Source organism: Staurois parvus, unplaced genomic scaffold (genome assembly GCF_062004578.1).
Source record: "Staurois parvus isolate SC_StPar_1 unplaced genomic scaffold, SC_StPar_1.0 ptg000916l, whole genome shotgun sequence".
Lineage (NCBI taxonomy): Eukaryota > Metazoa > Chordata > Amphibia > Anura > Ranidae > Staurois > Staurois parvus.
In genome coordinates, this window is record NW_028318712.1 from 501,637 (window position 1) to 524,580 (window position 22,944).

A 22,944-nucleotide genomic window follows, 5' to 3' on the forward strand; every position below is an offset into this window, starting at 1 on the left:
TTCCTCTGGGTACTCCGGTTTCCTCCCAGACTCCAAAGACATGCTTGTAGGTTAACTGGATCCTGTCTAAATTGGCCCTAATATGTGTATGAATGTAAGTTAGGAACCTTAGATTGTACACCCCCTGAGGGTTAGGGACTGATGTGAATGTGCAATATATATGTAAAGCGCTGCGTAAATTGACAGAGCTATAGAAGTACCTAAAATAATAAAACTATACATATTGCAGCATTCTCTAGCACATTGCAAGAAATGTCACACAGATCTCAAAAAAGACAAATGTAATTGAAAAATTTTACATCTCAACTATCAATTTCTAGATGTAAATTTATTGTGGATGATGTAATGCAAGCTAACAATTTAGGCAGATTTTTTTCTCACAGATTAGCATGAGTGTCTTGTTTTCTTCGTCCTGGTCCAGCAATTGGATGGTCTCTTTCTTCCCAGATAGTAACTCCATCACATGAACAAATTTTCTTTGTATTCTCAAAAAGACCTGCAGATCGGGCAATAATTCCACAGGCCAAGCTAGTAAAAATGAAACTTTAGTTAGGAAGAATGAATATAGTTTTGGCTTCCCTAGTTTACAAAAAATCCTCACAGGCTTAAATAGGGTTATGGATAGAGATTAAAAGGAAAAGTGAATTAGGTCAACTTTTCTACATTAACAGTTTGACAATCAGGGAAATTTGTTCTCATCCTAAACTGCCCACTAGACAAGCCTCTATTAGTCATTTCAAAAGTCAGTATACCCAAAACTGAGATTCCAAGTATAGGCTTATAGAACGAACTAGAGCAGGTGCCCAACCAGTGGCCCATGAGCCATATGTGGCCCGTGGAGCCCTCTGATGTGGCCCGTGACCTCCTGCTCTGGGATAGCGGGTCGGAAAGCCCAGGGCGTGGGTTGTCAACCCGCCATCATAGAGCATCAGTGTTGTGGTAGAGGAAGCAGAGCTGCATAAGCCAATGCTTCCTGTATAGCGCCGGATCCTGTCACAGGCAAAATGATACCACATGCACTCCACCTGGGACAGCAACAGCCAGCGATACCTGAAGAAAGAGTGATTCCTAAATGAAAGACTGTTATTAAAGGTCAGTTTATTACTAAAATCACAGTGTATTAATGGGCATTTCCGTTTTGCAGTGGTTACTGGGCTGCTTTCAAATCGATCCCCTTGTTACCTGCACTGAGCCATAAACATCTGTTACTACCTGCGTGTTTGGTGCGCTTTGTGAAAGTGCACCAAAACTCCTGAATAAAAGGAGTTTTGATAAGCTTTCAGAAAGTGCACCACACCTGCAGGATATAATGGAAGTCTACGGCAATGTGCAGCTAACCTGCAGGAAAGCCACAAGTGCACTGCATCCACAGTGCAGGTAAACCGCAGCACATCAGTGTGAAAGCAGTCTTAGGCCCCTTTCATACGACTGGTCCGATCGGGTCCACCTGTCCGGACCTTCCATTCACCTCTATGGAGCAGAAACTGTAAACGGACTTGTGTCCAATTACACCCACTTACCTCCAATTTGATCTGCTAAAAAAAAAAAAAAAAAAAACAGAAGAGGATCTGTCCCCTTATGTCTGGGTGGATCAGATCAGAGGGCCTGACTAGGCTGTGTCCGATCTGCATATGCAGTGGACACGGACCTGTCATGTCCGTGTCCACTGCTCATTGTTTCCCGCAATCAGTTACCAAGTCACTTAAGTGACCCTTGTTCTTCAAAAGGTTGGGCACCTCTGGTGTAGAGTCTGGTGGCAAAGAGCTTTTATAGTTCTGTTGGAACTAAAACAGGCCAGTCACAGATCTGACTAGATAAAAACTAACTTGCCATACATTTCTATTTTTTTTTTTTCTATTAGATCACTAAAAAATGTAAAATCAAAAAACCTTTTACAAAAAGCAAAATAATGTGGTGTGCTACACTCTATGCTAGGGTCTTGAATTAAAATTTATGGAGGTGCAGTCAGCAAAATTTCCTTCCAGCAGAGGTCCGAACCTCGTTAGCGATATAACACTGTAGTCCCCTCTACATCACAGTCCCCTCTTTAAAGAAGTCCCACAGTGTCCTCATTTCCATTCACATCACTGCTCCCTTTTACAGCGCCCCTAACAACACAGCAAATATATAGCAAAGATGGGATGTCTCTTTGCTGGACAGGGATGTCTCTCTGCTGGATGGGGATGTCTCTTCTTGTACTGGGCTGTCTCTTTGCTGGATTGGGATGTCTCTTTGCTGGACTCAACTGGGCAAAGAGACATCACCATCCAGCACAGAGACAGTCCGTCAAGCAAAGAGACAACCCATCCAACAAAGAGACAGCGCATCCAACAAAGAGACAGCCCTTCCAACAAAGAGACAGCCCGTCCAGTAGAGACAGCCCATCCACCACCGTTACAGACCTGTCACAGTGTGCTGGCGGGCAATTAAGAAAGGCCGCTGTTGTCCCTTTAGTGCAGTGGCCAACCAAAGAGGTGTCCCTGTGCCAACGGCGCTTCCTGCTTGTCACTGGAGCTGTCACTTCCGCTCCTCCTGTCGGCCCTACTTTAGGCATAGCCACGCAGCGGGAGGTGAGAGGCGGCCGCGGTCTGTATTAGCCACGTCCAGACCGTGGGCGCCGCTTACCTTCTGCTGTGCAGCCCGGTCATCCTAAGCCCGACGGCCCTGAGGGAGGGCACCCAGCGGTGGCGTGGCTGTGGTCTGGATGGGACTGTCCCTTGGTCTGGTTCCGGACCGCGGTCCACCATTTAGTGACCACTGCTCTATGCAAAAAAACTGAGTAAGCTTCTGTGTAGGGAATATGTAAATGTACAAGAAAATGTACATTGCATCGTTTTTAGGAAAATGGACCTCTATCTACATTCACCAGCCACTTTATTAGGTACAACTGTTCAATTGTTTGCAACACAAATTGCTAATCAGCCAATCACATAGCAAAAACTCAGTGCATTTAGGCATGTAGACGTGGTGAAGACGACTTGCTGAAGTTCGAACTGAGCATCAGAATGGGGATAGTGACTTTGAATGTGACATGGTTGCTGGTGCCAGACGGGCTGGTCTGAGTATTTAAAAAACTGCTGATCTACTGGGATTTTTCACAGATAACCATCTCTATGGTTTACAGAGAATGGTCTGAAAAAAAAAAAAAATAATAATATGCAGTAAGCAGCAGTTGTGTGGACGAAAATGCTTTGTTGATGTCAGGGGTCAGAGGAGAATGGTTTGAAATGACAGAAAGGCAACAGTAACTCATGTCAATATAGACCAAAATCTCTAAGGAATGTTTCCAGCACCTTGTTGAATCTATGCCACGAAGAATTAAGGCAATTATGAAGGTAAGAGGGGATCCAATGCATTACTAGCAAGGTGTACCTAATAAAAGTGGCCAGTGAGTGCATCTCTTATACATTTTTAGATGGCATAACATTTTTAGCTTGCACACGTGTCAATGAAGATATAAAGTCCTTTCTTTGTGGACACACAGTTTATGCCTCCAAAAGATTCAGTTAATTCTTCAAAACTGAAGTTATACCTACGTGACTGTAAAGTCAGTACATGACGGAATTGGAGATATTGGAAAAAGTGTCTAGGAAGGTTAAACTACTTGTGTAAATTGTGATACATGTTTAGGATGTTATAAATACAAGGAGTGTAGCACAATGGTACCGTGAGTTTGCTAATGCTCAAACCCCTCCAATTTAAGAAGTTCACAGAGGTGTAAATTGTTCCATATTGGATTATTGACTGAACCCTACATATTGTAATGAGGCTTCCTGGAAGACCACACCTTAAAGCAGAACTTTCACTTTCAGCATCTGTGAACAGGCAGGCTCTTTGTTGCAGAAGAGACATGCAATCTCTCTTCTGCAATAAAAGAAACATATCTGCCTGCTCATGGTCTTCTTTGGAATGTACACTGAGCTGCTCAAGTGATTAAGTAGCAAATATGGTCTGCCACTTTGTTGAATCGCCTAGTCCTCTATATTAGGATTGTCATCATGTGGACAGATGGGTTTTAGATGGATATGTAGTTTTAGATGGACGTTTCGGTAAGTAAACAAAAGTCCAACCCCAGATAACGCTTCTTAAGCAGTATTTAAAAAATTAGTTAAACCAGATAAATAAAAGAAGCTTTTTCTAAGCACACCTCTCAATATTAAAATTTCACTTTAAGAACTTGATTTTGATACTGTTAGGGTCTTATTTCTTGTTCTCTTTTCAAATCTTAGATTGTAAGCTCCAAGGAGCAGGGCCCTCCTAACTCTCTTGTATTGAACTGTATTGTTGCTGTATTGTCTCCCGTTATATTGTAAAGCGCTGAGCAAACTGTTGGCGCTATATAAATCCTGTATAATAATAATAATAAATATATTACCCTTTGCCTGAATTGCCTGTAATTTTAGAAAAAGGATGATTTCCACGTCCAAGATCATCTTCACCTTCATCTACTAATAAAGAACGTCCAATAACATCCCAAACCTATGAAATAAAGGCAAAGCTGACATTTATGCAAACGATTTCTAGTTCTCAAGTACAAACTACTTTATCTAAATAAGACAATGTAAGGGATAAATCTGATCTCCGTTAAAGCTAAACTCCAAAATGATACTCTGTTTAATACAGTTTGCACATAATAATAATGAAAAAAAAAAGTATGAAATGCATTTTAAATGCAACAAGTGTGAATAACTGAATTAAGCTTGATATTTTTATTGGAAGGGGGTGGAAGTAGAATTCCAAAAGCAAGTGACAGCCTTGAGTTCAAACATTTAACAAACTACCATCTTTGTTAAATGTTTGTATCACCTTTGCTACAGTATTCTGACTGATAAGTAAAGCTTTGCTGATCTTCTTGTAGCCTTTACCTTTCTTGTGTAAATAAATTATTTTCTTTCTTGGGCCTTGTGACATTTCTCTTCCATGTGGTGCCATTGCAGACAGCATGAAATGGTAAGGGTTTCTTTGTTAAGTAACGCCCTTTTATAATCAATTGTCTGCTGGACACCTGTTTAATAAATAATTAGACATAGCTGTAGTTGACATAAGTGCTGGCAGCACGCGCTCTCAGCACATATGTTTTTGTTAATTGCACGCAAAGGTGCGGCCGCTAGGTGTCTAGGCCCAGACGTTGGGAGATCGCACATTTGTGTGCGGCCGGCGTGAAGAAGTTAAGAAACAAATTTTGGTTTGTCTATCAATAGGAGATATTGAGAGTGCCACTATTTGAATATTTTTATGTTTGATATTTATTAAAACTAATATAAACTGAACTCTATGATGATATAAAAGACTCACAGGACTAGCATACCACAAAGACTGACTGTCGAAGTACAGCTGAGTAAGGGGTTGGTATAAACAAGTCTTTGAATACTGTATACAAAATGATTATATGGATAAACATCCAAGATCCTTACCTTCACCCGTTTGTTTTCAATTCTAAACATTGCTCTCCCATCATCACTAGCTAAGATATTTCCCAAATCTCCAATATGCTAAAAAGAAAATTTCAACATTAATAATGAACTGGTAGCTGCAACCAGACGACTCTCCCCTTACTTCACATATATACAAGTTATAATACTTGTTTAGTCTAGGAAGCTCCAGTAGAGATCATTACTCCACAGTCCAGCAGGCTTCCTTCCAACCAGTTCAGGTGTTAACATCCAATCCCTCGAAGTTATTCCTCTTCTCCATTCATGCTGCCCATTTAATCTAGTTAATGCATCCTGTACAATGCAGAACCAGCAGCCTTTGCTAGTCCTGAATTGTACATAATGCCATACAGGGTACACCCACATTCTGATTTAGGATCAAACAAACTGGAGTGATGACTCCTGCAGGACTGTGGAGTAAGGGATTTCTTTTACTTCAAGCTGAATAGAGTTCGGCATTAACATATTAGTCTTTACAGGGCTCATGCACACAGCCATTTTTGTTAATGTCTCATAATTTTTTTTCTACGTCACACAATATAATGTTAAATGCTACATATTTTGTGAATTTATATACATGCATCAAAATGCATTTCTACGTCAATTCACACAAACATTTACTTCTTTCTATAGTCTAACTTCAAAAAACTCTTGTACTGTCAATTACATGCAAGCTAGGGTAATGCATCCTAGTGTGAAACAAAAAGGACAACAACCAATGTTTTGTGTATAGAACAACTTTATTGTTATACCTTGAACATTTATATACATTTTGAAAGCAGAGTGCGGTCCATGTGCATGAGCCCTTACAGTTCATCAGTCCAAAAGAAACCTACTGCTAAATAATTATATACATCGTTAACCAATTCATCTGTCATGCTTTTACTTAGGACACATACTACCAAAATTGGACCTATGTTAAAATGTCAACCTAAATCTATGTTAACAGTCTTGATGGGTAAATAAAAAGTAATAAATGGAGTTTGATGTGCACAATAAAAAAAAACAAAAAAGCAAAAAAAAAAAAAAAAACACACTAATCCAAGCTAACTGCAGTACTGGCCAGATGTCTGAAGAACTTGCAAGAATAGACTCACGAATAGAAAGGGCTGATTTTTTTTTTCTTCATGGCAAGCGTGCTTTAAAACTGTCCCACAAACCATGCATACAAGAGTGGTAAAATGAAGGCATCTCCCTGTTCAAGCACTCATGTTTTTAAGATAAATACAGGTATTTCAATGCAAGGTGTATGCATTTTAACACCAATGTTAGATTACATGCTTTGAAAGACTTGACCATTTCATGTTAAGGGGAAGTATAGCATTTTTCCTTTTTTTGGAGTCAATTGAGGGACACAGGAAATCTTTTCTATATCAGTTCTACTGCTTGCTGCCTACTCAAGGATTGGACAATAGCAAACAATAAAAAGTAGTACAGCCTAGTATAACCCCTTCCACTACCAGCATGCCTCAATTTTGTATCAAAGTAGTATCAAGAGCATAATCAAAAACACAAGAGAGTAGCAACAAGAGAAAAATCAAAAACACAAAGTGGTGTGACCTGTGTCCCTCAATGGACCCCAAGAAAAGGATTTCATGAGTATAAAAATCCTATTTTTTCTTTCTCTTTCACTAAAGGTACACAGAAATCTTTTGTCTTTGGTATGTCCAAAAGCGGCCGGAGGGATGGGCAACACAATAAACAATTGCTAATATATTCAATGCAAACAACAAAAAAGCTTAAGAGCCACCTAAAGAACCATATGCCCAAAGCTAGTACCAGATGAGGCAACAACCCCCACTTGACAAAAAACATGAAATCAGAAGGCCAGGTGGTGGTCTAGCACTGGGAAACCAATGTTTGATGCTGGAAGATCAAGAAACACTCACAAGGCAAGTGAAGTATGTCTTGACAGGGAAAGAAGAAAACATTGATGATTATGACCATATGTTTGGAAGCTGGTCTACCTGAACTGTCCACAATGGTGGCGTATTTGATTCACTCTACAGGGTCTATCTGGGATGACAAAAAAAGGAGTCAGTGGCTGAGAGAGATTCATAGGCTCAACCACAGTCAAACAAGAAAGAACAGCTTGGAGAACCTAGAGCAGGACAGAAGAACTGAAGAGAGAATATCAGAATATATCTGAAACTGACCTAGCTTGGAAGAAGGTACAAGGCACATCTCACCTGATCCTATTACAGGTCCAAAAAGAAATGGGGTTCCACACATGGAAAGACTGTCAGTTCAGACACCTCGCAGTGGTAAAAACTACCAGGAAAGAACATCTTGAAAGTCAATTAGAATCGCCTCTAGGAAGTCCAATGGTAGTTCCTGAAAATGTAGAGGACCCACGTTTGATCCCAGAGAGTCACAAGGGACAAATTCTGTAAGTTACATGGGAACTTTCAATATAAGAACTTGAGCAACTGATAGTAGGTTAACATTCTTAACCAAAGATAGCAAGGAAGAATTTAAACTTGAGTTGCTTAGTTCATATCTACAAGAAGGGGACGACAGCCATAGGGTCAAGCCCCCATTAAACCTTGTTGAAATAGCCTTTGTTCTTGAGCATCGTAAGAATCACAGATTTAGAGACACTACTGACTCCCCAAATCCGATCTGTTAGAGCCCGCAAAGAAATAGTCATAGAAGTACATTTGCCTGAGTCAATCCAATGAAAGAAAGATCACCAAAAGTCCTCCATTACAAGTCTTCAAAAGAGGTGAGGAGCACTTGTAGGAGGAGGTAAAGCCTAGATATGGGCATATAAATCCTGTTGCGTTACCACAGCATCCACTGCAACTACTAGAATATTCCTGCATCTAATGACAAATCTGTTCAACATGCAGCTTAACAAAGATATCAGGGAGATCACATCCAACATCCTCGACCTGTAACCTAGGTCCTGAATTGCACCCAGGTGTAACGACCGCTGCCCCATATCCAGATGTAAACAGTTAGAGAAGCCTTAACAGTTAGAGAAGAGTCAGCTGTCTGCACCTGAGATGAGCATACCAAACAGAAACAGAACATGAAGCTCTGCTGAGGTCAGGATTAAAACTACTTTTCTTGTTACAGCAAGATCTCCTCTTCCTTCAACTGGATTGAGATCAGGTAAAATGCCAAGGAGATGGGCCAGCAATGTAAAAACAAGCATATATCATAAAACTGCAGGATGTAGACTGAGAGACAAGAGTTCTATGACAATGAGGGCCCCTGCACTAGCCTATGTCTCTTCCCCAGGCTGATGTCCAATGATAGCATCATCAAGAAAGTGGAAAAGGAGGACTTCTGCTACTCCAGAGCTGAAAGACTGTTCCACATGACCAAGGACTACCTGATTTCCAGTGGCAGACAAATTGATCTGCTCAGAACCTTGTTTAACTTGTCTTATAATAACAGATTGTAGTGCTTAGACAATCTGGGGAGAGTCCTGAGCAAAGGGATTGCCTCAAAGAAGCTTACCCAAAGATGTCCTTCACTTCAGGAGTTGTCTGAAAGTCGGTTAAGAATATGAGATCAGAAAGAATGAAGATTTTCTGTAGAAGAAACATCCCGGATTAAGATACCTGAAGATGATGAGCAGACTCCAGTGTCCACTTCTGAAGATCCAGAATCCAGCTGAATAGCTGAAATATCTGGACAATCAGAGGGGCATTGTCCAACAGATCATGTGTCATCTATTTTTTTTTTCTCTCAGGTCACCCCAGTATTCCACAACATGGATGCCATAAAAATGCACTAAGGCTAACACTTGGGCCATCAAGGAGCAGGTGCAATGGAAAGGTCTTTACAGTTTCAGGGGCTCAGAAAGACCCAAGACTGGAGACAGCAGGCTGCTCCTCCAGTTTCAGAGTGGTAAGCAACGCATTGACAAGAGCCAAAACAAGAGTCTCTTAATTCTGGAATAATAGCAGAAGACTGCAACTCCTCAAGAAAAATCTCATTAGACACAGACTGAAGCAAGTCAGAACTGTTAATTGTTCCTGCAAATGATGGATCAGAAGCCTCTAGGGCTACAGGCAGATCAGCCATAGAATCTGCACGGGAAGCTGTGGGAGCTCGCTTAAAACCTCTTCGGTCAGAGAAAGTCAGAAATTGTGTGAATTGGGCAACAAAGTCCTGTGTGATTGCAGTAAAAACCCTGGCCGCTAAGGCAGGACACTTGGCCACACTCAGCGGAACTGGCAGATCTTTAATAGCAAATAAGACTCTATGAGCATCAATTAAAAGGATTCTGGGTTGTAAGCATGAACACCTTCAGAAGGCAGAGAACAGCCATCCCCAGGAGCAATTAGGGAAGTGTGAGCTGGGATCACCCCTTGCAGTAGAACTGTCCCCTCTATGTCTAGAAACATACATGTTGTTGGTGGCTGGTAACGGTCAGATGACTGTAGATGGGTAGCAGGAAAAAACTGAGAATTTGGAGTGCCAGGTGACTCTTCTGCAAGCAGGAGTAGCAGTGGGTATGTCATTCATTGTATGGTGGGAAAGGGAATACACGCAACACTCCCCCCAGGATATGATATCAACAAAAAAATGGTGGGAAATGTAAAAGGTACTTCACCACCTACAAAATTTGCAGTACATCCTGATGCTCAGGCCCAATAGGCCTTCTCACAAAGTATGTTTTCAGACAAGATAAGCGTTGAGGCAATGCCAGCAGTTCTGAATTTTCAAAACGCTTCATGACAAACTTGTTACCAGAATGGGGTCTGGACAGCACTTCAAAAGATAGACTGCAGACAGCCATTCCAGACAGCCATTCCAGAGTGTCTAATCATAGAGATCAGCTCTAGCAGCGGTGTAGAGAAGAGTCTTATTGAAGAAAATATAAAAGAAAAAGAAGTAGGTTAGTCCAGTACAGTACAACTTAAAAAGACACTAGCAAAAATCTGGTATATGTAGTGGTACGAGGGGTGATCCTGTACTTGTATAAACGTTTTAATTTTTTTTTGGCAGTGTCGAATCCTTCTGTAGGTGGCTGTGCCTCAATAGATGATAAAGAAAGTTGTTTTGGGATTTTGTTTTTATTTTATTTTAGATATCTTATTTTATGGTATCATGTGGAAGTTTCAGTAACTGTGTGGGAAGGGGAGGAGAGGCTGCTTTGTTTGTCAGAATCTGTAGCGCAAGAATGTACGTGTATTGTAGAACACTCTTTGGTCTTTCCTCTGTAGCCTGCCCTGACCACACACGCTACACTTGCCAGTATCAATGCCAACAGTGCGATGGCCCACACAACACAACACTCTCTAGTCATTTTCATACACAGCAAAGTTTGTTAATGTAAATGTCAACCCTCACTTTGTGTGAGTTAAGTTATGCCAGACAAAGATGGGAGTGTTGGCAATTGTGACAGCACAGCACCAGAAGGATTCATTTTAAAAGGGAAGTATGTCATAATGTGCTAGTGTGAACTGCATGATAGCACATTATGGCATAACACTGCAGGGGTGATTTTAAAAAGGGTGGTAGGCTTTAATACCACTTTAAACCCTCAGTGACTTGTCAGCAGTGTATGCACATTAACCCCTCACTGAGGAGTCTGCACTGGATATACATCAATCTCTCAGTGACCTGTCCCACATGCCTCTCCTGCACATACTCCCAAGGACACTTCTTTAGAATTGTTTGGAATATCCCCAACCCTAGCCTTTCTAAAGCAGACATGCTTTTGCTGGCATATATAACATAGATCACCTTGAAAATAATATTTCAATGTGGGTTAAATAAAAAAAAAGTTTCAGTATACTTTGTATTTTTTTACTGTACTGTACATTTGGGCTATACTTGCTTATTACATAGGTAGGCTCGGCTTCCTTCTTTACAGGGTAAAACAATGGCTATGCTTTACTGCTTCATCTCACAGTGCAAGTCAACAGGTTGGCTGATGCAACAATATACTCCCTACAGGTCTGGAATCTTATGTTTGCTGAGCAGTTAGAAAGATTCATTGCTGCTACTAATCTATTCTGCCACCAGTGGATGATCTATACTACAAAAATATTCAAAATATGTTCACTGAAAACATTTTTACATTTTCCATTTAACATAAACCTGTAATAAAAAAAAATATATAGACTGGCATTCGTTTTAAAAATACTAGTTGCCTGGTTGTCTGGATTCTGCAGCAAACAAAGTTGGATTTCCTGATCTGCATAATTGTTCTAGGCCATTGAAAGAGAAATTACTACATGATTAGTAGCATTTTCAGGGAAGGGAAGAAGTGAGCACCTCCATGTTTTATCAGCACTAAGCTTCTTTTAAATACCTCTTGCAGTTTATATAAAGTAATATGAATACAACCTGATTTTCTAAAAGGATATATTTTCAGAATCATATGTTCTATAAAAAAAACGCACAAAAACATACATTTCTGCTGGATTTCTTTGAACTGGTTGGCTAGAGGTCTAAAAAAAAACAGTTTAAAAATACATCGAATTTGCACCTTATTGTTAAACATAACATTAAAAATCTTTTAAAACCACTCAATGTAAATTGATTTGTGGTTTATGCAATAGCATACCTAATTTATTGGGCCCCTAAAAGTAAAAAAAAAATAAAAAAATTAAATTAAAGAACCACTTACACTGTCTGCCTCTCCAGGAGCTCCATGATTATTGCCACGAGGATTATAATGTCCACCACAGCTATAGAAAAATAAAAGCAATGTTACACATACACAGTTTTATATACACTGCTCAAAAAAATTAAAAAGAGCACATTTTAACCACTTGCACTCCTGAGAGTTTACCCCCCTTAATGACCAGGCCTCTTTTTACTACTCGGCGCTGCACTAATTCAACTGATAATTCCGCGGTCATACAATGCTGCACCCAAACGAAATTTACGTCTTTTTTCACACAAATAGAACTTTCTTTCGGTGGTATTTGATCACCTGTGCGTTTTTATTTATCACGCTATAAACAAAAAAACACCAAAAATTTTGAAGAAAAACAAAATTTTTTACTTTCAGCTATAAAAAACATATAGTAAACTCAAAGTCAGTTATAAATTTAGGCCAAAATGTATTCTGCTACATGGGTGCAATAACTAAAAGCAAGTCATATATATATATATATATATATATATACATACATACATACATACATACATATACATATACACACACACACACACACACACACACACACACTCGACAGGTATTCACACACAGGTACTTTTAATCAGTATTTACACCATTACATATTCTACGGATTTGAAAGACCCTCTACCAAATGAATACCTGCCCTGGCACATGATAGCATTCACTCAGCACTTCAAGAAATAACAGAATCCAACTGCAATATTCTTGCACGGTCAAAACCTCCACTTTTATTATCACACGACACACAGGAGGATATATCTTATAGTTATCACAATCTGCATTAACACATACCAATAATAATGTGAGCATTACAGTATGAAATAGACATATTATTTGACAGCATCACAGCATAGAATTAAGACATTACCAAAGCTATGTGAAGGCGGGAAGGAACAAATCACATCGGAACCATACTGCCCAGGGGGTCACGGGGAGAAACGCAACCAATTGATGAGCCCATATAGCCTTGGCAAGAGTCCCAGCATCAGAGCATCCTCTGGCAACTAGGAGGGCTTCCTAATCGAACCTGTTTAAACTCCCGGCTTTTAAACCATTTTTCTGGCAGCTTTCTATAAGTGGGCGGGCGCCATACCCACTCTAGGAGGAGCTAGCACAAACGTTCTGTGAGGATAACAGTCACGCTCAGCCACCATATTGAGTCCACATAGTTATCTGAAAAGTCACAGTTTTGCTTCAGATCAGCTTCTTACCTACCCTAAACTTTTTCTCATCTACCCTAAACTTTTAACTTCTCAAGCAAGTAGACATCTTTAAACAAGTTCTTATCTTCGAATGTGAGATTACTAGATGTCGTAAACACGTTCAATCCCACAAACAAGTTTTTATCTTGCTCTAAGCAGAATATCTTGTGACTCTTATGGTGACTCTGTTCCTTTAGCTTAGAGAAATGACACCAGTCACCTCTCATGCTCCTGGCATTGGGGCAACAATGCTTTATTGTAAAAATTACCCAAGAAACAAAAGGGTCCAAGGCCAACACATTTCATAGGCATTACATCGTCCAACATCAGTGCCTGACCTCACAAATGCGCTTCTGGAAGAATGGTCAAACATTCCCATAGACACACGCCTAAACCTTGTGGACAGCCTTCCCAGAAGAGTAGAAGCTGTTATAGCTGCAAAGGGTGGAGCGGGCGCGCGCGCACACACACACACACACACACACACACACACACACACACACACTTGGACACAGGCATCTTTTACCTGCTTAATTGATGGACAAATAACAAAGGAGTAGCCCACACCTGGCCACGAAACAGCTTTTTATTCAATTGTCCAATTACTTTTGGTCCCTTGAAAAAGGGGGGGTGGCTACTCTTAAGAGCTGCCATTCCTAAACCCTTCCTCCAATTTGGATGTACATACTCTCAAATTAAACCTCAGAGTGTGCACTTTCAGCCCATATCCATTAGCTTGACTATAGCTTGAATCTGTTTTGGTAAATACCTGAAAAAAATTCAAATTGTGCCTGTGTACAACAACTGTACGTGGCCGTGCTCTTGTAAACACTGATGCTTATTTGCATTTACTTGCACGTGTACTTCTGACATAAATTTCAAATGTGCAACTTTCCGGGAGAGATGCATTAGCGTTGCCTTCATTCCATTTTATGGCAGTCTGTATTACTGGTGGAAAGTGTTATGAGGACAGGTGGATAAATGAATGGTCTGCCTCCTCCATTCATAATGTGCTTTTCAGTGTGGGAACCGATAGCACCAAAAGATCCTGTGATGGGTCTAGCCACTTGTATTGACCCCTGCAGAACTGGAAGATTCCAACTGCGAAGGACAAAAGATTGACGATTTCAAGCAACACAGCAGCCACCAGCACAAAGGACATTTTTCATTCATTGTAGGTACTGTCCCTGGTGCTACATAGTTAGTCTGGCTGAAAAAAGACAAAAGTCCATCCAGTTCAACCAAAAAAAAAAAAAAAAGTTATAATCCTATACCCACAGTTGATCCAGAGGAAGGAAAAAAAAAAAAACCCACAACAGCAAAGCATGATCCAATTTGCTCCTGCAGAGGAAAGCATTCCTTCCTGATCCCCAGAGAGGCTATCGGATATTCCCTGGATCACCTTTACCTATAAATGTTAGTACCCAGTTATATTCTGTGTATCCAAGAAAGAATTCAGACCTTTTTTAAAGTAATCCACTGAGCTGGCGGCCAGAACCAACTCTTGAGGGAGTCTATTCCACATTTTCACAGCTCGTACTGTGAAGTCTTTCTGTATTCGGAGATTAAATTTATTTTCCTCCAGACTTAAAGAGTGCCCCCTTGTCCTCTGTGATGACCTCAGGGTGAACGACTCTACACCAAGTTCACTATATGAACCACTGATGTATTTACACATGTTGACCATATGCCCCCTTAATCTCAACTTCTCAAGAGAGAATACATTCAGTTCCTTTAATCTTTCCTCATAGCTGAGCTCTTCCATGCCTCTTATCAGTTTGGTTGCCCTTCTCTGTACTTTCTCCAGTTCCCCAATGTTCTTTTTGTGAATTGGTGCCCAAAATTGAACTGCATATTCCAGATGAGGCTTTACTAATGATTTGTACAGGGGTAGCATGATCTCTCTCTCTATCTCTCTATACCTCTCTCTATAACTCTTTTAATACAAGAGAGGATTTTGCTTGCTTTAGAAACTGCAGCTTGGCACTGCATGCCATTATTAAGCTTGTGATCTACCAGAACTCCCAGATCCTTCTCCACCATTGATTCCCCCAGTTGTACCCCCCTAGTATGTATGATGCATGCATATTCTTAGCCCCCAAAGCATAACCTTACATCTGCTGGTCTGGAAAAAAAAAAAAAAAGTCAGGCTCCATTAACACTAGGGAATTTCAAATAGCGGGCGGAATCGCTGTGTCAGGGACCCCAGGCTTTACCGTGGCGCACTAACATGCGGGCATTAGGACCTGGGCGCCTGCGACGGCAATGGCGGTCGCGCATGCGCACTCGTGATCGCGGACGCGTGCCTGGCACCAATGAGGGCACAGGGCGCCCTATTTAAACAGGCTATGGCTATGCTCAAGTTGCCGTATGGTCTTTACCTGTATCCTGTTTTTCCTGAGAGGTTGCCTTGTTGCCGACCCTGCCTGACCCTGATTCGCTGACTGTCTCCTGCTCGGATCCTTGGCTTGTCTGACCATTTTCCTGCCAAATCCTGCACGTTTGATCTCCCGTTACCGAACCCGGTCTGTGACCTGTTTATTCTTCTGCCTGCCGCTTGTACCATCCTGCCTCCACCGTTACCGACCTGGCCTGTCTGACTTCGCTCATTCCGCCTCCTCACATCAGGCTCTCACCTGCTATATACCACCGGCAAGTGCTTCTACCACAGCTGTTTGCACCCAGGGGCCGCGACCTGGTTTCGGCCTGCTTCAAGTCCATCCCCACCATCAGGGGCCCTGGTGAACAAGCAGGTCGGGGCTTAGATTCCGCGCCTTAGGGAATCCCGGTCTGTGGAGCGCTAGAGGCTACCGCCGGCTGGTCCATAACAGAACAATACGGCCATGACAGAGTCTGGAGGAGGACCCTCTCCCTGAGAAGATATGTGTCAACACCTGGCGGCGCTCACACAAGCCAATAAAACGCTAAAGGAAGGATATAAGCATTTGGAGGGACGTGTTCAGAGCCTAGCCGCACCTGCTCCCATAGCATCAGACCCGGTTAGTGCGCCTTCTGCCAGGGGTTCCACAGAACCTTCCGCTGGAGCAGCGTTCTCCATCCCCCCGCCAGAACCGCGAGTGCCAAGACCCAAACGTTTCAATGGGGATCGAGGAAAGTTCAGGGCCTTCCAGAACTCCTGCCAGCTATATTTTGATCTACAACCCAGGACTTTTTCGTCTGAATCTGTGAAGGTAGGGTTCATTATATCCTTGTTGCAGGGTGAACCCCAGGGATGGGCTCACCATTTGATGGAAACTCGCCACCCACACCTGAACTCCATTGCTGCCTTTTTCAAAGCAATGGCGCAACTCTATGATGACCCGCATCGAGCTGCCTTGGCTGAGGCAGCCCTCTATACCTTACAGCAGGGACGCTGGGCTGCGGAGGATTATGCAGCGGAATTTAGGCGTTGGAGCGGAGACAGTGGAATGACGCAGCCTTGCGTCATCAATTTCGGTTAGGGTTGTCTGACCCGCTTAAAGATGAATTGGCAAGAGTAGGAGTACCTGACTCCTTGGAAGACCTAATAGACTGGGCCATCCAGACTGACCGCAGGTTGCGGGAACGGAGACAGGAGAGGTCCAGCCAGGGGTCAAGACCCACCTGGATGCTGCCAAGGGTACCACTGTCGGCAATCGGAGTCCGGAACTGTCAGATGGGACTGAGCCCATGCAGCTCGGTCTGATACAGCCTTCCCTTTCAACAGAAGAACGCCAGAGACGCCGGTCGAACAATCTATGCCTCTACTGCGGAGCAGCGGGTCACATTGTGTGCTCCTGTCCAGAGAAGTTCCCTAAGTGCTCTTCCTTTATTTCTGCTATATCTCCTGCGTGCACAGGCAACTCCACTCACTTAGCTGTGCCTGTGTCTTTTCAGCTCCCCGGAAGAATTGTACAAGTGACAGCTAATATTGACTCCGGGGCGTGTAGCTGTTTTATTGACCTTAGCTTTGCAGTTCAGCAGCAAATTCCATTGCTCACCAAGGAGCAAGGCCTGAACATTTTTTTGGCCGATGGGTCTCGAATAAAATCGGGGACGGTAGATAGGGAGACCCCTCCTATACACACCACAGTGGCAGGTCATCAAGAACTTCTCCGTTTGGACGCCATTGCGTCCCCCCTATTTCCAGTTATTTTGTGGCTTCCCTGGCTATGAGCTCACAACCCCCAAATTGACTGGAAAGCCGGGTCGATTCAGTTTTGCTCACCTTATTGTCAGGAGCATTGCTTACCCAGGTTACCACTAGATACACCAACCTTGTTATGTGTGAGTACCGATACCGAATTAGCCCAAATTGTGCCTTCGGCCTATCATCAGTTTCTTGACGTTTTTAGCCCACGGGGAGCAGATATTCTTCCCCCGCATCGGGCTTACGACTGTCCTATTGACCTTCTCCCGGGATCTGAAATACCATTTGGCCGAATCTTCCCTCTGTCAGAACAAGAGCTAGGGGCATTGAAAGAATATACTGATGAGAGCCTTCGGAAGGGATTTATCCGCCCTTACACATCACCAGCTGTGGTAGGAATTTTTTTTGTTGAAAAAAAAAGGACCAGTCCCTGAGGCCATGTGTCGATTATAGGGACTTAAATAGGATCACAGTCAAGAATCGCTACCCCCTTCCCTTGGTCGCTGAGTTATTCCAAAGGCTAAAGACAGCATCTATTTTTTCAAAACTCGATCTCGGGCGCTTATAACCTGGTCCGTATACGCGAAGGGGACGAGTGGAAAACCGCTTTTCGCATTCGATTCGGGCACTTCGAATGCTTAGTTATGCCATTTGGGTTATGTAATGCACCAGCCATGTTTCAGCATTTCGTGAATGATATTTTTAGAGATTTTTTGTAATTGTTTATCTAGACGATATTCTGATCTTTTCCTCGTCTCTGGAGGCGCATCGGGGACATGTCAGGAGCGTGCTGGAGCGACTTCGCCAGCACGGGCTCTATGCCAAAGCCGAAAAATGCAGTTTCGAGCAGCGTAGTATCTTGTTTTTGGGTCTAATCATTTCCACCACTGGGATCGCTATAGACCCCCAGAAAATCACTGCAATTTTAGAATGACCGGCCCCCACGGATAAGAAGGGGGTTCAGAGATTTATTGGTTTTGCCAATATTTATAGGAAATTTATAAAAAAAAAATTCTCAGGCCTGGTATCCCCCATCTCCCAACTCACAAAGATGGGGGTACGTTTTCAGTGGACCCCAGCAGCACAGGCCGCCTTTGAGGCCTGGAAGAAACTGTTCACAGCAGCTCCCATCTTGAGCCACCCTGAAGTATCATTACCATATACATTAGAGGTGGATGCATCAGAAGTTGCTGTAGGAGCAATATTGTCGCAAAGGGTAGGTGCAAAGGAACTTATGCACCCGCTAGCTTGCTTTTCAAGGAAGCTCTCCCCCTCGGAAAGGAATTATGATATCGGGGATCGGGAATTGTTAGCAATTAAAGGCAGCATTAGAGGAGTGGCGGTATCTATAAGAGGGAGCCCTACACCCCATTTTGGTCTACACCGACCATAAAAATTTAGAATATCTGAAGACAGCTAAACACCTCAGACCACGCCAGGCCAGATGGGCATTATTCTTTTCTAGGTTCAATCTACATATAACCTATCAACCTGGGTCTAGAAACACGAAACTGGATGCTCTCTCCCGGATGTTTGAAGACCCTAAAGAGACACCCAAACCAGATACCATCTTGTCAGCAGATAGTTTCTTACTGCTCCAGTCTGAGCTTTTGTCCAAACTACAGGCTGCGTCCACCAGGGTTCCTGATCTACCTGGAATCTCAATACAGAGCAGGGAAGGTCTCTTGTGGAGAGGGGAACAGATCCTGGTACCCAAGGAAGCTCAGACCCTGGTTTTGGGCTATTGTCATGATCATCCATTGGCGGGTCACTTTGGAATACACAAGACCCTAGAATTGGCACGACGCACGTTTTGGTGGCCAAGTATGGCCAAAGATTGTGAAACGTACGTTAGAACTTGCACTATTTGCAATCGGAATAAACCCACCAGAGACAGGGCTTGGGGCCTGCTGCAACCCTTGCCAATACCTGACTGGCCCTGGAGCATGATCTCCATAGATTTTATGGAACTGCCACCATCGCAGGATCACACCGTGATTTTTGTAGTAGTGGACCGTCTCTCTAAGATGGCCCACTTCCTCCCACTAGAAAAGACACCATCCGCTTCCGAAACGGCACAGGTCTTCATTAAGGAGATAGTAAGACTTCACGGAGTGCCAAAGAATATTGTTTTGGATCAGGGAGTTCAGTTTACGTCCAAATTCTGGAAGGCTTTATGCGAGGGTTTGGAAATCAAGCTGTCTTTTTCTTCGGTGCATCACCCACAAACTAACGGACAGACTGAGCGGACCAATCAAACGCTCAAACAATATCTTACATCTTACACTTCATTTCTGCACGATGACTGGCTGACACTTCTGCCAATAGCAGAATTTGCCTATAATAATGCGAACCATTCTGCCACCAATCAATCCCCGTTCTTCGCCAACTATGGGTTCCACCCTACTTTCCTGCCAGATCTGGTCCCGGAGAACTCAGTCCCAGCGGCCCAAGAGACCGTAAATTTCTTCATGACCAATAATAAATTAATTACTTGAAACAATGGCTAGAGCCCAGGGAGATAGCAAGACATTTTTTGACAAAAAAAGAAGAAGAGGGGAATTGGACATACACCCCAGGGATCATTTGGTTGGCGACGACCAATCTGAAACTGGCATGCCCGTCAAGGAAATTGGCACCCAAATTCGTGGGCCCTTTCCAAGTAGAACATAAGATCAATGAAGTTGCATACAAGCTAGCAGTTCCCGAATCTTTTAAAATGCACCCTGTTTTCCACGTGTCTCTGTTGAAACCCGCAGTTCCAGATCCTTTTTCAGATCGTAGGTCTAGACCCACAGAGGCCATGGACATTGATGGGGAAGAGGAATTAGAGGTAGAGGCGATTATTGACTGCAGAAGAAGGGGTGGTCAAACGCAATACCTCATCAAGTGGAAAGGCTATGAGCCAGAAGAAAATTCGTGGGAACCTGCTCAAAATGTCCATGCCCCATGATCGCAGCAAAAACAGTGTGCATTTTTAGGTGCTATTGAAATGAATAGCACCTGAACATAAGAATACGTTTTCACATTCTCACAACGCGTTTTCAAATTGCGGGCAGAATTGCGGCGATTCCACCCGCGATTTGAAATGCCCTAGTGTGAATGCAGCCTGAGGCTTTAAATACATTTTTGACAAAAAGTTCCTGGGTCTTAATGATCACCCACCCCCTTTCCCCCAAATACCTTTCACAGCCAGCAGAATTATCCCCAAATTCATGAATATGAAGTCCATGGAGGCCAGGACTCAGGCCATCCACTGTCCCATCGATAACACAGGTGTCCTCAGATACTTGGAGGAAACGAACCACTCCTTGTACAGATCCTTCTCCCGACATCATTGCCACAGCTGCCCCTAGATTCTCTGCAAAGAAAGCAATTATAATATTTTATAACTTCAGCACAGCTCAATCTTCCTTTGCAGACTGAATAAAAAAAATACTAAATAATTCACATAAACGTTCTACAAGACACACAAAGAGGGAATTTTAAATTACCTTCATTCACTGAACACAAAGAAGCATAAATCCCAGCTCCAGCCAGAAGTTAATATTTTGTTTTCAATAGTGTAAGAAAGGATAGTGAATTTCAGGTGAATGGGTCTGAGCAGCAACAATTCTGTTCTGCACAGAGTGCGGATTACTTTTCAGAAGGGCGGCAAGGGCTGAGGACGGGTTACAAAACCTGAAATTTTTTATGCAGTCTTTGCCTTCCTTTGTCAAAGAAAACAGCACCCTTATTTCTTGATTGGCCTTCAAAATGAAATTAAAAAGAATCCCTAATGGCACTATTCCCTCTATCCAAAAAAAAAAAAAAAAAAAAAAAAAAAAAGTTAGTTTGGACTTTAAGTTGCACAAAAAGAATATTTTGAGATTATAATTAGATAGGAATACTCCACTGTACGCATTATAAGAACGTTTTAGGCAAAACTGATTATATTTTTACTATCATCTCAGGCCATCGTGAACTACACAACACAATTTTACTGTTGTGATCTATTAAGGAATGCATCTGCTCCACTTTCTCCACCTCACCTAAAAAAACGGGGAAAAAAAAAAAATCAACATGCTGCACTCCATAAAGCCAGAATCTGGGGATAACGGATGCTCTGCAATGCCCTGCACATCTCTTCCACTTGTCTCCTGTTCTTGGTTTTTCAGAATTCAGCATTAAAAGCCTAAGTTCACCAAAATAATAAATGCACATCTTTTTGCAGGTAAAAAAATTGTGCATTTATTATTTGTTTTTGTTAGGAACCTGTAAAGCATTGCACCCATGATTAACAGATCGTGGGTGCATTGGCAGGCTAATGCAGACTATCAGTGTAGCTGCTGGCAGTTACTGAATTGCAGGAAGAATCAATGCACTATTAGAGCGTTCACCAGCTCCCTCGTAGTTCATCGACAACTATAAGTCGTCAGCTGCAATATTTGATGGTAGTTTCAGTTCTTTAATTCACAGAACCTTGCATGCCTATGCTCTTTTTAAATTGTGACACCAGGTGCGGGAAGTAGATCCCCCACCCACTGTCACAACGAATGCTCGAGGGGGCTGCTGATTTAGTAACATCTTGCATCCTGAATAAACATGTACATGTTATGAAAGGTGGACTTATCCTATAAACATCTGCTTTATTAAAGTGAATGTTCAAAACTCATCCCCACCTGACATGTTTTTCCCAGCGTCAAAGTTTAATCATAGATGACTTGTCCTACATGTTTGATATCCAAATGGTTACAGTGGAATTCCAAACAGAGGTTAAAATCTAAGATGTGCTTAAAAGAACTGATTATGTTTTGCTGAAAGTGCTTTCCTATAATAAATAAATTACCTATCCACTGGAAATTTTTTCTATTGGGTCTCTAGCTGACTACGTGACATTTGGCAAATACTGCAGACATCTGATGTCATCACAAATCACACTAAAGACCACCTGGGGTTGTAAGTAAGCTTTTGCGAAGACATATGGAGGGTTGGGTACTAAGAAGCACTGCCCTACATCTCCCATGAAAACAACAAATGCCAGGAAATACAATCTGGGTGTATGTCACACACGTGTCAAGTACAACTGCCTATGCAATCCTAGCACTGAGCAAGCAGTTTTTGAAAATAGGAGACCAATTTTAAGGACTTCTTGGTAATTAGAGAACAACCTCCGTTTTACCCTCAAGTGGTATTCTAAGAACTACTGCTCACTACGAGCCTAAAAATGTCTTTTTATTGTATTTAACAAAACCCTTTTTTATACCTACAAGTTTCCCATGTATTGCTATCCTAACTTAGATTGTAAGCTCAAAGGAGCAGGGCCCTCCTAACCCTCTTGTATTGAACTGTATTGTTGCTGTACTGTCTCCCGTTATATTGTAAAGCGCTGAGCAAACTGTTGGCGCCATATAAATCCTGTATAATAATAACCCTAACCACCTCCTTGCCAACCATTGTAAAAAGTTGTCAAGAAGGTAGATGTCGATTTTTGAAGTGCTGTTTTTAAGCTTCACGCCAGAAATAAGGAACAGACGGTTGACTATGCCCATTAAATATCTGATATTGAGATGTAACTGTGGCCCTGTG

At 42.3% G+C, this 22,944-nt stretch overlaps 1 protein-coding gene across 1 annotated transcript in view; it reads right to left on the reverse strand.

Annotated features, from left to right (window-relative positions):
* Window positions 1-309: 309 nt before the first annotated feature.
* CCS (copper chaperone for superoxide dismutase) overlaps window positions 310-22,944 on the reverse strand; it is a 40,602-nt gene continuing 17,967 nt past the window's right edge. Inside the window, exons 4-8 of the mRNA XM_089656550.1 lie at window positions 20,560-20,737; window positions 12,028-12,088; window positions 5,415-5,492; window positions 4,376-4,479; window positions 310-528 (exon numbers count right to left, since the gene is read on the reverse strand). Of these exons, the coding sequence (XP_089512676.1) occupies window positions 378-528; window positions 4,376-4,479; window positions 5,415-5,492; window positions 12,028-12,088; window positions 20,560-20,737 (572 nt within the window). The 3' untranslated portion in view covers window positions 310-377. The remainder of the gene's footprint in view (window positions 529-4,375; window positions 4,480-5,414; window positions 5,493-12,027; window positions 12,089-20,559; window positions 20,738-22,944) is intronic.